Source organism: Capsicum annuum, chromosome 9 (assembly GCF_002878395.1).
Source record: "Capsicum annuum cultivar UCD-10X-F1 chromosome 9, UCD10Xv1.1, whole genome shotgun sequence".
Classification (NCBI taxonomy): Eukaryota; Viridiplantae; Streptophyta; class Magnoliopsida; order Solanales; family Solanaceae; genus Capsicum; species Capsicum annuum.
In genome coordinates this window covers 154722475-154739493 of record NC_061119.1, presented here as the reverse complement: position 1 = coordinate 154739493, position 17019 = coordinate 154722475, and the positions used below count along the sequence as shown (strand labels likewise).

The window sequence follows — 17019 nt, the reverse complement described above, 5'->3', positions numbered from 1 at the left end:
CGTGGGTTATTATTGGGATAAGAGAAAAATATCTAAAATGCCCCATTAAAAACTATGAAATAAACTATCAGTCATTACGGGTCTCATAAAGACTCATCACGACTCATTACACTCATCTCCATGAGTCATTGTCAAGACAGTGTCACCAGGCACACACACTATTGACCTTGTGACTTATTTACCATGGCTTGTAATGGGATGCTATGACTCATAGGGTCCAATCATAGTCAACATAGAAACCATTTGGATATACACTGGACATCCTACAATTTGCATAAAATGACCCATAATAAGTCCTCGCAACTCGTAGTGAGCCATTCATACTTAGAGCAGAAGACTTAGCCACTTATACTAGTCAGGCATGGTTTGGATCCAACAAATTATCAGGACTCCCTACAACTCATAGGGTAAGTCTGTAAGGACAGTGAGGATAAAGTTTTAAAAGTTCTTCAAAGATCAACACCTGGGGTGTTTTAACTATATGGGGGAACAAAGTTGTAAAATGAATAATGAAAAAAGAAAGAGCTTAGCATAGGAAATGGTGAATCAAACAGTGGTTCTTATACTCAGGAGAATAAGGTAAAAAATGGCTTAGAGATATTAGTGACAGAGGGAACTCTTATGGATTTTGTAGACTGTGTGTTGTGTGGATGTTTTGAAAATATTAAATGCTTGCATGGGTTTGTCATCATCAAAAGGGGGGAAATTGTTAAGTCCTTAGTCTGATGATTGAAAAATTATGTGTTAGGACTTGTTTCCTAGAGATTATGTGATGACAAAGTTGCTACAACTTAAGGAGCAGGTTGGGCTTACCTATCACTATCTCAGTCAATTGTTACAGCTGGCGCAAAGTACAAAAGTTGGTGGGAAAACTGTTGCCACCCTTTTGTCTCAGCCAATGAGATCTTTCTTAGGTTTTCTTATGTCATACTATATATTTCTCATCTTCCTCAACAAGAAAACCATCGATTCCATATTCTTACAACTAAATATCTCTCTGAAGCTGAAATCAAAGACTCCACTTTGCAACAGAGAATTGATTGTTCATCAAGCTATATTTTATTTCCTTGTTGTATTTGAGTATTTGTAATGTGATCATAAATGTTTGCCTATATTTGCTTATAATGGTTAGTAGATGTTGTGGTGTAAGCCTCTTTTCTTTGTAATCATCTAGATTTAGACGATTTTAAAGCTAGAGTTAGCTTGTTATCCAGCTATAGTTAGCTGAAGCTTGTAACGGTAGAGTTATTGGTTGTGTCTTCTTATAATAGAGTTATTTCTAGGAAAAAAAATATTAGGAGGTTAATCCTTGGAGTCTATATTCAAGAAGTTGCTTGGATCTAGTGGAGTTTGAAAATCTTGAAGGCAAGTCGTGATTTTTCTCTATCTAGCAAGGAGTTTCCACGTAAAATTCTTGTATCCATTATTTACTTTATTCATGTACTTCATAGTTTATATCTCTCCTAGTTCTTGTTGTGTGAGTTCATCTAGGAACAGGTTCCAGAGTTGAGGAGTAACCCACTGCAACTCTTCAGATATTAAAACTATGACAAGAAGAGTACATAATAGAAAGTCCTTATCTTGTTTAGATAAACCTCGAACTATTCCTCTGCCAGTTCTGCAAATTGGCTAAAACACACAAGAATTGTTTGTGCAGAGGACGAAATATATGTTGTGGTACCTTTATATGATGAAAAATTATTGTGATCAACTTTGAATAACAACAACAGTAAGGGAATAAAAAATAGCAAAATTATGTGGTACTTAAAATATTACTAAATGAAAACGAGATAATAATTTCTCTATTTTGTAAGATAAAGATGGGAGATGTGTAAGTGAGATAAAAACAAACAACGAAGGAGGAGATCAATGTCAAAATCTTCAATGTGGATATAGGTAAGGACATAAATCACCAGGTTTATAAATACATTCCAAAAACTAAAAACCAATCTGTACACTATAACACCTCAAAAGTTGTTGTTTTAATTCTAACCAAAGCAAAGAAAAAGTTAGTAAGAGCAATACTGCTCCCTAAAAGGACATCATCAATACATCCAATTGCTTTACAATTCTAAATAGTTAGTGTTGCTCACGCAGCCATCTTGGTCCCTAATTCACAAAATAAAAGACCCTTACTACCTCTACAAGGCACAATAAATGACCCTTCTGAAACTGAAAAGCCACACGTGACCCCTAGTGGACACCTAGGGGTCAGGGAAATGTCTTATCCCAAGGATGTCTCTTCACCTTTCAATAAAATGTTGCCAACTTATATTCCAATAGACATGGCAAATTTAATGACCATAAACTCTATAAGCCAAAATAACACTTTTTATGAAGCAACCCTAATTAAAGATACTATGAACAGTAAAAAAAGTCCTTAGTGCAAAACTACTAGATTTGGCAAAGGGACCTACAAAATATCCTTTTACCAACACTTCCAATATCCCAGGAACTTTAGAATCCATAATAAATACTGACTTAGCTCTTCTCGGTCCTAATAAGCAAATAAAACATTCTATAAATAAGACTAAGAATGCCACACCACCCTCGCAGATCTCTCAACCATCAAGCACAAAGAAGAAATCTATACCTCCAACTAATAATGAACCCATTTAACCATAACATCACTTAAATCTACCTCCCCCTAGTTTGCCTCTACTCAGTCCCAGGCCTTTTGGAGGGCTCAACCCCGAATACTCCAGCCCTCTAGCTACGATAAACCCGAACCCAGCATTATGGGTGGAAATGGCATTGCAAGGCCAAGCTCTTATCATGACAACATTTGTGGACAACATGGAAATAATATTTATTTTCTAGACCCTGAAGCTACTAGCTCACCTAGCTTCGTAAGGAATGCAACAAGTGATGGAACTGTACAACAACCATCTATGGATGTTGACCATTCTGCAAGCTCCACTGAACTTCTCAGTCCTTGTAATTCCATTCTTTCACTGCCATCTTAGGAGAAACTAATAATCACTCCACCAATAAATCCACCCCCACCGATGACCACTGTTTCTCCACCATACTTTTTGACATACCATAACTTCATGGACATCGACCCACTGTATTACTACTAGAAAATACAAGGTTCGACCATATAAGCGGATCCGATGTCGAACAACCTGAGCCCACCTGGTCCCTTGAAGAATGCAGTAGTTTCAGCTCCTAATAATGTAGCCTATTCTTCCCGAGTACATTCCAATCCTATATTAACTTATCCAAGACCAGTGAGTACATCAACACAAGAAATAGAGAAAATTTTAGAGATAATGTGAGAAATAAGAACAAAAATAGCAGTGCTAAAGGATATAAAAGTAATGGTGTTCAACGACAAGTATGCAAAAAAATCATCCTTATATGTCCCTAAAACTTAATAAAGACATCGTTAGACATTCTTTGCCCATTCAACCCACAAGTAGGGAATTATGTTTTAGCTGTGAACCCGACGGTGATGAATCAGACTTCCCCCTTGAAAAATACTTCAAGGGTGATTACCTTGATAAACACACCCTAGAGAGACCGAGCCATGAACATAATAATATGGAACTGTAAAGGTACGAATGGGCAGGACTTTAGGAGAATTTTTTGAACTTTAGTTGATTGACATAAGCCACCTCTGGTTACTTTGCGGGAAATAAAAATTTAGGATCATCTACTCCTCCATAATGATTTTCCATTCAATAGAATCGTTGAAGTCCCAGTTGTTGGGAATGTTAATAGGATGGTTGTAATGTGGGATGATACACTCTTGGACTTGGATGAAATTGCAACTACGGACCAGGAAATCTATGCTATAATTAATATAAGAAAGAAAAATGACTCATGGCTATTTAGTAGTATTTATGCTAGTCCTTACGGATGCAAGAGAAGGGTACTGTGGAAAAATCTTAAGAACATCAAGGATAACTACCCAGGTAAGTGGTTGATAGGAGGGGACTTTAATAAACTCCTCTCAAACTCCAAAAACAAAGGAGGTAAGTTAATCAATAGATGTTGTTCTACTGAATTCTTAGATATTATTAACCATTGTGAACTTATAGAGATGGGATTTAAGGGTAGTAAATATACTTTTCTAAACGAAAGATTTAAATATCGCAATGTCATTATACTTGAAATATTTGATAGGGTTCTTGCTACTAATGAATGGCTTCTAAACTACCCTAATGCTCATGTTATTCACCTTCCACATACCCGCTCGGACTACTGCCCTCTTCTCTTAACCGTGTTCATGGATGATCCCGCCCTCCAAAAATAATTCTTTAAATTTGAAAATATATGGGCAACCTACCCGATTTAAAAATATAGTGGCCCAGGTATGGGAAAATAATCCTCCATTAGAATCTGGTAGCCATATTTTGCACGTAAAGCGACTGGATGGGCATGGAATAATATTGGTAATATTTTAAAAAGAAATATATAATCCTCCGTAGACTCCAAGGTATCCAAGGTTTCCGCAACTACCATCACAACAACTTCCTTAGGGACTTAGAAAAGAAACTTATAACTGACTTCAATCATATTCTTAGAATGGATGAGGATTACTGGAAACTAAAATCCAGGGTGACCTGGTTGAATAATGGGGATACTAATACAAAATTCTTTCATACTTCAATTCTTATCAGAAGAAGGAAAAATAGAATAGTATCCCTCAAAATAGATAACAATACTTACATTCATGAGAAAGCTGACATCATCAACCATACGTTTTCCTACTTCAATAACTTATTTTAGTCTGATCACCATAGATCTCCCTAAGTATCAGTACCTATTAGTAAAATCTACCTTACAGAATATGAAAAATTGGACCTCCAAAGAATGCCTTCTAAAATCGAAACAAAAGAAATGGTCTTCTCTTTCTATCCACATTTAAAGCACCTGGTCTTGATGGAATACACCCCTACTTCTACCAAAAAAATTTAGACTTAGTGGGTCATTTCGTCTAACAGTTCTGCCTAACAACCTTCAGAGACTCTAAGATAGAGGAGGGAATCAACTATACCCATATATGACTTATTCCTAAATGTAATGATGCCCAAACTCTCAATAAATACCGCCCTATCAATCTCTGCAATACCTACTATAAAATAATCATAAAAAATATTTTTAGATGACTCCTCCCACTGATGGACATGATCATAGGCCCCTATCAGGCTAAGTTTCTTTAAAAATAGACAAGCCGCTGATGGTGTTATAATTATCCAGGAAATCATGTGTTATCTCAAAAGAATAAAAGGGAAAAAAGGTAGCTTGATGATGAAAATCGACCTGTAAAAAGCCTTTGACAATCTCGAGTGGTCTTTCATTAGGAATACTCTTCATTACTTCAATTTTCAACAAAATATTATTAACCTGATAATGTCTTGTATTTGTACGAGCTCAGTGGTTGTACTAGTCAACGGCACAAGAACTAATTTTTTTTGACCCTCGAGGGGAATCCGTCAAGACGACCCCATGTCTCCGTACATATTTATTCTCTATATTGAAGTATTAGCCCACAATATTAATCGGGATCTTAATTCTAGCTTTTGGGACCCTATTAGAATCTCTAGAAAAGGTACGGCTCTATCCCACCTCTTCTTTGCAGACGACCTAGTCTTGATGTCAACTACAGATAAAAATAGTTGCATAAACATCAAAAACACTCTCTCCAATTTTTGTGCTTGGTTTGGCCAAAGTATTACTTTGAGAAATCAAAAATCCTCAGAAATCAAAAATCCTCTATTCTAATAATTGTGACGCTTCTACAAAGATCGACATTTCTTCTATTCATAATATTAATCCTTGTAAAAGTTTTGGAAAGTATCTTGGTTTTCCCATTCTGCATAACAGACCTACTACTGGAGACTTCCAATTTATTATTGAAAAGTTGAAGAAAAATTATCCGGTTGGAAATCGAATTTTCTAAATATTGTAGGTAGAACCACCCTGGCTAAAGCATACCTGAATAACATCCTTACTCGCGTCATGCAATATACTAAGCTACCTAGGGATATCACTAAATAAATTGATAAAATTCAGAGAAATTTCATTTGGGGGACCACTGATTTGACTAAAAAATTATATCTGATAGGTTTAGGAATGCACAAATCTTCCCTCAGAAATAAATCTCTCCATGCAAAATTGGCATGGAGAATCTTTAACAAACCCTATTTTCTTTGGGCCTTTATTCTTATCCATAAATACGCTGGGAACAAAAGAATTGATGACCCTCTTTAGTATATCAAAACAAGTAGTCCTACCTGGAAGAATATTATGGAAAGGTGGGGTATCTGTGAGGACATATTGACTAGGAAAGAACCTTGTCTGGAATAAAGTTTTTCATTTTTTTCTTTGGAATATCTGGATAACTAGAAATAACAACTTGTTTAACAACAAAAATCTCTCTATTCCAATGGAACAACCTTATGTAAGTGCTATAGAATTCTGCTTGTTAACAGGCGACACAAAATCTGGAAGCCATGTTGTAACCTAGTCCTGGATGCCCCCTACCTTGGGTTTGAAGTTGAATATTGATGGCTCCTTCGACCATGTATCTAGGAAGAGAGGGGTTAGGGGTGTCTTTAGAGATATCAACGGAAATTGGATTAAAGGTTTTAATGTACGAGCTAGTGTTCAATTTCCTCTTAAGGCGGAGGCCATGGCACTATACATGGGTTTAAAAATGGCCTTGTATATGCAGTATGACAGCTTAATAATTGCATCTGATTCCGTAGTTTGACAAATGCATGCATGAATGATTTAGAGCCTGATAACAATTTGATCATCTTGTTCAGGGGTCTTCTTCAGGAGATGGGGAACCCGCTGGTATGCCATGAAGACAAGGTCCTTAATAGGGTTGCGGATAAGCTAGCTAAGGATGGTAGAAGGAAGGAGTCTCAACATCTTTTTGACTAATGGACAGCTCCCCCTTTGTTTATTCGAAATGCCCTCGGATTAGACAAAGAAGGAACTTCTTTTGCAGGGCAGTGTATGCCTGTTGTATCTAACCTATGTATTAGTAGCACTAGTTATGGACAATATGTTAGTAGTACTAGTCTGAACAATCCCACTAAGGGATACTCTCCGCAGCCTTGTTTTTGTTGATGTATAACATTAAGTACTATTTTTAGTATTAAATGAATCATCTTTTAACCAAAAAACAATAATTTAGATAAAGATATAAAGTGACTTTTTTTCTATACAATTGGACTATATTTAACAAAATAACATAGAGTGTGTTATATTTTGTAACGTAATATTACTAGTTGCATTTTATCGTAATTTTTCCTTAGAAAATGCTTGAAACGAAGATTGCAAATCCACAAGACCCCAACATGATTCATTAAGTACAAAGAAACTAGGAAGAAAAAAAATCATCACAATGTAAATTATCTTACTAGGTTAATCTAATTGAAACTCAAGCACTTTTTTTCTAGTTTTTACTTACATATACTGGGCACATGCTAAAGCCAGAGCGTGATGGCAAGAATTGGAGCTTCAACTCAAGTTACTAGAAGTGGTAAAGTTGAAATTGGAGCATGATGTCTTATATGCCAAAACAGAAGAACTAAACCCTAATCTTTGTTGTTCCAAATCAAACTGCAATAAATTGTTCTCCATTTGATGTCCTCCAATTATGATCATCGCTGTCATATTCTTAATCTCACCATCCAAAAACCCTAAACACCATACATCAACACCATCTCTTGCAATCCTAACCATAGAATTTGATCCGAATATCCTCCAAAACACATCATCACTGTTCATCACAAGATCAACGGTGGGAACCATCGGTCCTACCGTAGTATCCAACACCTCATCTGCATTATAACAAACATTAAAAGGTTCCATGGCATTTGTTAATGTGAGGTTGAGCTTTGTAGATTCATTAACAAATGTCTCAGTAAATGCTTTGTAAATGTTACTGTGTAATGTGGTGTATGGTGTTACGGTGCTCAACTTGGTGGTCCCACCAAATCCATGTTGATCAACGGCTAGGATTGTTTGGTTTAGTTGTATGGAAACTCCGTTGACTTTTATGGAAGTCAAATTTATGAAATAGTCGGGTTGACCCGGGTTCAGGATAAGTGGGGTGTAATTGAGGGTTTTAGAGAGGTCAATTTGGGGTAAAAAGTAATAAGGTCCAGCCGAACCGAAAAAAGCCACACCAGGAGCTGACGGTGAATCGGATACACATAGCGCAAAAGTGCGTGTAGACACAAAGGAAGTGCTAATCTGACAAAAGATGAAATCAAAAGTTTAAATTAATGGACAAACAATATCATATTATCTGATTTTGACTTTCATTTTAAAAAGTTTTAATTAGACGTCTATATTTTATATAAATTAGATTATTAGTTATATTTTAAAATTTTAATTGAATTTAACTATATAATAATTTAATAATAAAAGTTGTACGAAATAATAAGTTTTTAAAATTTGCTATGTAGATAAATAAAATGAAACATATTTTGATAAAAGGACTAGGTAAAATGAAAGAAAGAATTAAAGGAGTACCCATTCCTTTCCCCTCATATGACAAATATGTTCTTTTAAAAGGCTTTACATGTCATGTAATAAGGACATTTAGTTTTTTCTCAGTTTGCAATGTATCTAATAATTATTTTTTAAAATATATATTTTTAAAAGAGAATATTATCTGTTTACAACATATTTTTTTACAGTAATAAAAATAAATTGCAATCACAATTAAAAATATGAAGAAACAACAATTTTATTGATAAACGATGTGAGTACAAATCTGTTCCTTCCTTGATTCTTCTCTCTTGATTTTCTCCATAATTCGAGGGCTTTTACTATTAGTAGCGTATTTCTCGAACATAGTATTTGATATGAATTTTTTCGTAATTTGAGGGTTGGAGTATTTCTCGAGTGTAGAAATATTTGGATTTGATCTATCTCCATGAAAGGAGATTTTGTGGATCTTGATGTATTTGATTATCAAGAAAAAAGGATTTTAATTTATAAATATCCCATGAATTTATTGGGACTTTGAAGATCGTTGAATATCCCGTGAATTTGTGAATTTGTGGGATACTAGAGATGCAATATTTGCGCTATATAGCCATAATTCAAGGTTTAGGGTAAACTACACTTTAAGAACTTTAACAGAATTTGGATTCTTTTTGTAGAATCCCAGAAATTTTAGATTTCTACAAATGTCTCCTACTTCAAGGCTTGTCGAAGTGTAGACTTGATGACGAGTGTTGAAGTTTCCATCTTGATGCGGCTACGGATTTGCAGATATGATTTATGAGAGAAGAGATGAAGGGCGGATGTGGTCCCACTGGGCGTGCCAAACTTCAACCACAAATAAAAATATGAAGAAACAACAATTTTATTGATCAAGAATATGGGTACAGATCTGTTCCTCCTTGATTCTTATCTATTGATTTTCTCTATAATTCGAGGGCTGTCAGTAGCGTATTTCTCGAACGTAGGAATATTTGAATCTCCATAAAAGGAGGTTTTGTGGATCTTCTTGATGTATTTGATTATCAAGAAGAAAGAGTTTTGATTTATAAATATCCCATGAATTTATTGGGACTTTGAAGATCGTTGATCTCTTTGTGAATATTCCGTGAATTTGTGGGATACTGGAGATGCAATATTTGCCCTATATAGCCATAATCCACAGTTTAGGGTAAACTACATTTTAAGAACTTTAACAGAATTTGGATTCTTTCTTAGAGTCCCCAAATTTTAAATAACTACATTATCATTGTATTTTTAAAAGTAATTTAACTTTAAAATTTAAATATATTCTTATTGAGATAATTTATTAACACATAAATGTTTAAGATTAATTTTAAATCATAAATTTATGATAAAAAGTTTTCAAAAACTTTGTGTTAAGTGTGACGATTTGACGAAGGGAGTTCCATCAATCATAAAATGATCTATCTAAATTAATGTTTTTTTATTTACACCTCACTTGATAACATTCCATGAATTAATTGACAAAATAAGAGTAAATTAAAAAAAGGAACAATTTTTTTAAAACGTAAAATATTTTTGAAATCAATGAACAGGAGGCAGTATTGTATATTTTTATTCCTTTCTTCTTAAAAAAATCAAATGAATTGAAATACCTGGATCACATCTATACTTTAGGTGAATTATGATACGGATTTCATTAATCCTCTTTAAAAAATATTTCATAATTTGAAATTACCTAAAATAATGAATCAAGGGTCAAAACTATTACATCTAAAGTATCATAGTTTTATATCTGAATTATTAGATGTCTACTTTTTATCTGAATTATTGCTGAATATTTATTGAAATATAAGTTTAGATATGAAATTCAAAGGACGGGGATACGTTTAGGTAGAGATTGGAACCTGCGTAGAGAGGGAGAAATTGGAGCGGCCTAAACCGGCCAAACCGGCAACGCCTTTCATAAGACCTTTAAGCAAACATTTCTTCGAACATGACAACAAAAACTCAGAGAACCCTTTAACTTGACCTGGATTCCTCCCATCAGTAACTGCCAAAGCGAGAGCCTCAACAATAGCTTTCCCAGTAGACGACTTATGGGTAACAGAGTTCGAAGGAGTGAGTATGCAAGGGTTACTAGAACAATCATCCGGACTATGAGAGTTAAAACACTTAGCACATGCTCGCGAACCAAGTGCTGAACATAACGGGGAGTTACATGATAATGATCGGTGGGTGCTGGAAGGTATGGAGCAGTCCATCCAACTGAAAGAAGCGCTCAAGTCGAGGAGGAGGGGGGTGAGCTGTGGAGGGGTTTTGAGGTAAAGAGTAAGAGTGTAGAGATTAGTTTCATGGTCTTTTGTAATTGGTGATAAAAAAGAGGATGATGAAGAACAAGGGGGAATGAAGAGAGAGGGGGTGAAGAAGAAGAAAAAAGTGATAATACTAATGAGTTTATGTGGAAGCATTTTTTGTCTTGTTAAGAAGAAATGGACATTTTCTAACTTAGTTTTTGACAGAAGTAGTGCGCATGGATTCAATATTTATATAAGGGACATGGTTTCAATTTTTAAAGTACTATATGTAGCGATAAAATTAGTTTTAAGAATTACAGTTCAGCTTATTAAAGCTTTTGCTATGTGTAGGGTACGGAGAAGAGTTCCACCACAAGGATGTATTATACAGTCTTACCTTACATTTCTGTCAGAGGCTGCTTCCAAGACTTGAACGCGTGACCTCTTAGTCACATGACAACAACTTTACCAGTTACTTCAACGCTTTCCTTCAAGTGGTAAAATTAATTTATGAAATATAATTTGTATAGTTTGTTTAACAAGAATGGAACGAATTGGATTATATTCTTATTTAATTCAATTTGTGCGTTTATCTAACGTAATCCTAAACCCTGAACTAGCATGGGCGAAGACGCCTATAAGAAAACAGTCAGCGCACACCCTTTGTCGGATAACTGTGTAGTATGTAGAGACTAAATATAGCTATTTTAAATGTATATTTTATTTCGCACACTCTTAATTTAATGAAAGAAAAATTTGCATATTCTTTACCAAATTTCTAACTCCACCAATGTGAACTAGGGTTCATAATTTGGTATTGATTGAAATGTTAGAGATTAATTGTTCAATGACACATTTACGCGTTTTGTGCCAAAAAATATTGAGATCACGTGGAATTCATTGAACACGGGCTCTATGCCTATATCTACCCTCAGCATCGGATAAGAGTGTTCTAGGGTGAACGTATTATAGCAATTGAACGGTTGTATAGTCTAATTATCTTATCTAAAAGCTTATAAAGGGCTATTTGTTTGTCGAATATATAGAATTATACAAGTATTTATAATGTATAAGAAATTAGTATATGCTAGTTGTTTTATTTTTTATCAGGCATAAAATAATATAATTCTCTTGTAATTTATGTATAAATAGATATATATTAGTCATGCAAAGTTGTAAGCTGGTAATCAAACACTATACTTAGGAGGCATTTGTTTTTTTTAAGATTCAGAAATCTGAATCTGAATGCACGTCTGAATAATTAAAATGTTGTCTCTAAATCTGAAAACTAAATGATTAAGAATGTTTGTTTTTCAACATCTGAATGTACAAAAAATTTATTTATACATATAATAAAATAAAAAATACAATTCAAATAAAAAACTAATTATATATCAGAAAGGTATGTAATTTAATACAATAAAATTATTATTTGATTGAAAAAAAAATACTTATGTTTATTATAGTGATAGTGGAGATGGTTTATAATGGTGGTTGCGGTGACAATGATTGATGTTATTGATTAGTAATATTAGTGGTGATAATTGTGATGGTTGGTATTGTAGTGACTGTTATGATGGTGGCGGTTGATAGTGGTGGTGGTGGTTGTGATGTGACGTTGCTTGATGTTAGTAATTGGAGGTGTTGATTGTGATGGCTGAAAAATGAATGAATGATGGTTGACGCTGTGTTGGTGCTAGTTGGAGATATTGTTAGTTGTGGTGGTGGAGATGGTTTTTAGTAGAGATAAAAGTAGCGATGATAGTGATTGAAGTGATGGTAGTGATAGCGTTACTAGTGACAATGGTGGTGGCCGCCGAAGAATGTGTGGAGGTTGTGATGTATTAGTGGTGGTGCTAGTTGTGATAGATGAGGTCGATAGTAGTTATTGACAGGTAGTGGTTGATGATGGCGGTTCTGTTGACGAAGGTGGTGGCGTTAAATATAATTAGAATAATAGAGGTAGTAGGTGTGGTAGCGGTTAACAATAGTGGTTGGTAGCGATATTTATTGTCGATGGTGGTTGTGATGGTGGAGGCGGTTGGTGGTGGTTGACAATGATAGCAGTGGCAAAGGTGGTGACTGATGATTATGAATAGAGTGGCGGTGAATATTATCCAACACCAGAATACCTCTTGACTTGATTCTAGATTTGAATGATTTAATACATGAATAATTAATTACTTCCTAATCAGTAACCAACCGGCCCCTAAGTACGTGATAAAGTGTACTTCTTTATAACTCTTTAAATTCTTAGCATGAATCCATTACATATATATATATATATATACACACACACTTTACTACTTCACATAATTATATGCTTCATATCGAAAATATTTGAATCATTTGGACATATTGATTATTTCGCGTCCTCCCATCAATTGCTACCAATTGTATTGTAGATATTTAATTTAATTAGATAAAATTTAATGATGAACCTAATTCTGAAAAAACAACAGGACGGAATAGGTGTGAGATTTGAAATTTTGATTTCATTTGTTAAGGTACAGCCAATAAATATTGCATCATACGATTCTTTTAGCTTGGGAGCACGCATATATACTTAAGCAACTTAAGAATTATAATATTATAATACATGATTCAAGGATATAACATATGTTATGTGGTTAATTTAACTATCTGACAGATGAATAAAAATAAATAAAAATTTTTATAAAAAAAAAAAAAATTGAGTCAAAAATATCTACCTGGAATACTTTAGTTAAGATATTCACTGAAAATGACTTAGTTCTAGTGTGATCTAAATCGAATATCCTGAGTTCCTGACAAGCAAAATTTATTGACCATATATCAAAAAAAAAATTAAATTTTAATTTACTTAATTATATTTTTAACGCAAACAATAGTCACCTAACCGTCATGGTGTACAACTAAGGATGAGTACAAGACAAAGATGAGCTAAACCAGTGCAGCAGTGATGTAAATAAAAGATATATGGAGCCATATACATTTTGTTGTTTGTATGAAATTGGATAAGGACAAATGTTGTTTGATGTTATGATAATACAATTTATAGCTGTGTATCTCGACGAATAGTTAGCAGTTTGACACATCAACTAGGCAACAAGGATAACTAACAGTATTTTATACAAACAAATTAAAACCCAAGAATCACTAGCTAGTCGATCTTCTAAGAATGCAGTTGAGAGTTTGAGTGTTAATATATGAGTATGACTACATATGGTTTACGCTTCCAAGGTAAAGATGACCTTTATGAACATGATAAATTAAACTAGCTAGTATTCGAAATTCTCTACAATAAAAAAATAAGTGATTTATTTATTTGTTTCTTATGTTTGATAAAAAATAAGGAGATTGATAATGATATTATAAAATATAAATCGCATCGAAATGATGTGAATGAAGCGGAAGCCAGTATTCGATGTGTTATGTGATAAGAATGTACATCAAATCTAAAAGGTACTAATTAAGTTTTATAAAGTGATCGTTAGACCAACTATATTGTGTGGAGCAAACTGTTAGTTGATCAAGAACTCGTATATCCAGAAGATGAGAATAGCGGAAATGAGAATGTTAAAGATGCATGTGTAGGCATACTAGGAGTGATAGATCGATCAAGAACGAAGCTATCTATTATAATGTGGAGGTTGCTTCTGTGGTGTGGATAAGATGAGAGAGACGAAACTAAGATGGTTCAAACATATGAAGAGAAAATATATAAATATTTTAGTGAGAAGGTGTAAGAGATTAGCTATAGTGGATTGTAATTAAGGAGAGGTCTTTGAAAGAGTTGCTTCAACAGGACATGGTTGATCACATGTACCAAGGTCATGGACATAAATAAAAAGATATGGAGGCCGATGATAATTAACGTGGAAGGTTAATAGATGGAGTGTTTGTCTAGTTCCATTTTTAATACCATTATTATTAATATTTTATTCTTTGATTTTAGTATTACCTGATATTTCATTTGGTTCAGTTATTTATTTTTTTGGATTGCTATATATTGTTTTCTTCTTCATTATTTCTAGCCTGACTTCTTCGTTACTGTATTTGCTTTGTATACTTGTTTTTTACATGCTTTTTTTGAGTTGAGAATCTACTGGATAAAAAGATCTCTCTACTTGCACGAGATAAGAATAAACTAAACTAGGTGCTCACCATTCGTTTCAAATTCAAGTTATGTTGAATTTGTTGTTGATGCTATTATTTGGTAAGTAAGTTGAAAATATCATTTCAAAAGTATTTAATATAATCTAGGCCGGTAGAGTGAATGTGGGGTGGGTGGTGATGGAGGGGAAGAACAGATCAACTTAAGATAAATAAAATCTCTATTATTATACTTCAAATAAAAAATCAAATATAAATCTTCATATACACCTTTAAAGTTTACTAGTTTAGGTATACGTATCTTACGAGTGTACGTTACTTTAACGAATTCAAACGTTACATTAAATATGGTATTTATTTAAATAATAGAAATGAATACAATAATTAAATTCAAAATTTTTTAAACATATAAAGATGGAGAACTTATTTTATTAGTTATGTAGTATTTGTAAATATCTAATATGAAAATAAAATAAGCCCCTTAAATTACATTGGGGTATTCAATAAAGTAAGCAGATGATTAGTGCTTGATAATCTATAAAATTGCACGATTTTACTTGATTTATCCTAAAAGTGCGAAATTTGACCTGGAGAATCCATGTCACTTTAATCCATCTTCTTCATCAAATAGTCGGCATGTCTTTTTTGCGACTTCAAATATAACCATTCTCTTTCTCCCATAATTCCAAAATGAAGTTTTTATCATGGATTAAGAAAAACAATAAAAATAGTGTCTCAACAAAAAAAATTATATTATTATTTAATTATACATATACAATAACATCATTATAAATAATATTAACACAACCAAAAATGAAAAGTAAAAACAAGAACGAAAATATGTCTTTGAATTCGCTATTAATCGACACAAAATTTTAAGCTCACACCGACAACAAACATATTCATAGTAATAACTCAAACTAGAAAGAGAAGTCATAACCATTCCAACAAAAAGTTAAAAACAAATGGAATTTAACTCCAAAATATTGCTAATTTTTTTATTACTTTCTCCATCTTATGGTTGTTTCAATGTCTCAATATAATAGTCCTAAATCTAACAAAAACATCTTGAACATAAGAAAATACGCTCTATTTATTGTAATGTTGACATACATTAATAGCAAAATTAATCTACAAAAGCGTTTTAAATATAAAAAAAGATGTTTTATTTGCTGCTATAACACATACCAATAGCTGAAATATTTCCATCAGTAATATAATAAGCAAAATAAAGATGAAATAGTATGACACTAAACAAAGATGATAACAAAATTTGTGTTGTTTTCTCTTTTTGAAGGACAAATAGACTTTGCTTCATCTGAAAAAAATTTAATTGTTCACAAGTTAAATTCAAATGTTTATGCACCTGTGACCATTGAAAAGACAATACAATTGACTATTTTACCTTCAAGAAAATAATTTGAATAAAAACACTAAATAAAAGACAAAGAAATAAAAAGAAGAAGACTCAATTTATGTATATCTCTACGGACTATATGTGTATATAACTTTCTCCATTATCATCGTTCCTAGGATTTCTTATATAGTTAAAATAGGTATTTAACTCCAAGAAATTATGAACTCTTTACCATATATATTTTTTTATTATATATTTTTTTAAAAAAAATAATTATTAAAATATTTTTTTTCTTACCATATCTTTTAGGACTCCTTAATTATTAGTTCTAATAAATCTTACCATATTTTAGGAATCTTTAATTCTAAATATTATAAAAATAATTGATAAATAATTCAAGAAAAATAGTGAAAAGACGATTTTGTCTAAAGTAGGAACTTTTAATGAAGAGCAAAAAGTTCAATTCACTTTTCTAAGGGTCTCACACTTTTAATATATTATAGATAAATATAGATATAGCTTATAGATATGACGAAAGAGATTTTTTGAGCGCCTTATGGGGGCCAGCGGATGGGGTGAAGGTGGGTACATTGCAGTGTCGAGAGTAGATAATCAATATGGAATAGTGACGGAGCCAGAAGTTTTACTAAAGGAGTTTAGAAGTAAGCATTCGAACTAATAGAAGGGAGTTCAATATTCACTATATATATAAAAAATTATTATAATTATGTATAAATAGTATAATTTTTCGTTGAAGAGGCTTCGAATGAACCCCTGAACTAACCCACCCTTGGTGTGGAATGTCACTTATAAAAAAAAATTATTTTT

The 17019-nt window shown here is 33.0% G+C and overlaps 1 protein-coding gene across 1 annotated transcript; it reads right to left on the bottom strand.

Moving 5' to 3' along the window:
• Window positions 1–7298: 7298 nt before the first annotated feature.
• LOC107856880 (probable aspartic proteinase GIP1) lies at window positions 7299–10970 on the bottom strand. The gene is made up of 2 exons (XM_016701846.2): window positions 10350–10970; window positions 7299–8220 (listed from the first exon to the last, which is right to left on the bottom strand). Exons 1-2 carry the CDS (start codon window positions 10911–10913, stop codon window positions 7483–7485), a joined length of 1302 nt encoding a protein of 433 aa, XP_016557332.2. The 5' UTR covers window positions 10914–10970; the 3' UTR covers window positions 7299–7482.
• Between the last annotated feature and the right edge of the window lie 6049 nt (window positions 10971–17019).

What these genes read in the sequence shown, in the direction of transcription:
- LOC107856880 (XM_016701846.2), bottom strand. Translation starts at nt 10,913, where the DNA reads ATGCTTCCACATAAACTCATTAGTATTATCACTTTTTTCTTCTTCTTC. An exon ending in ATTTCTCCCTCTCTACGCAG is followed by an intron (nt 8,221 to 10,349) that starts GTTCCAATCTCT and finishes ATCTTTTGTCAG; the next exon opens with ATTAGCACTTCCTTTGTGTC.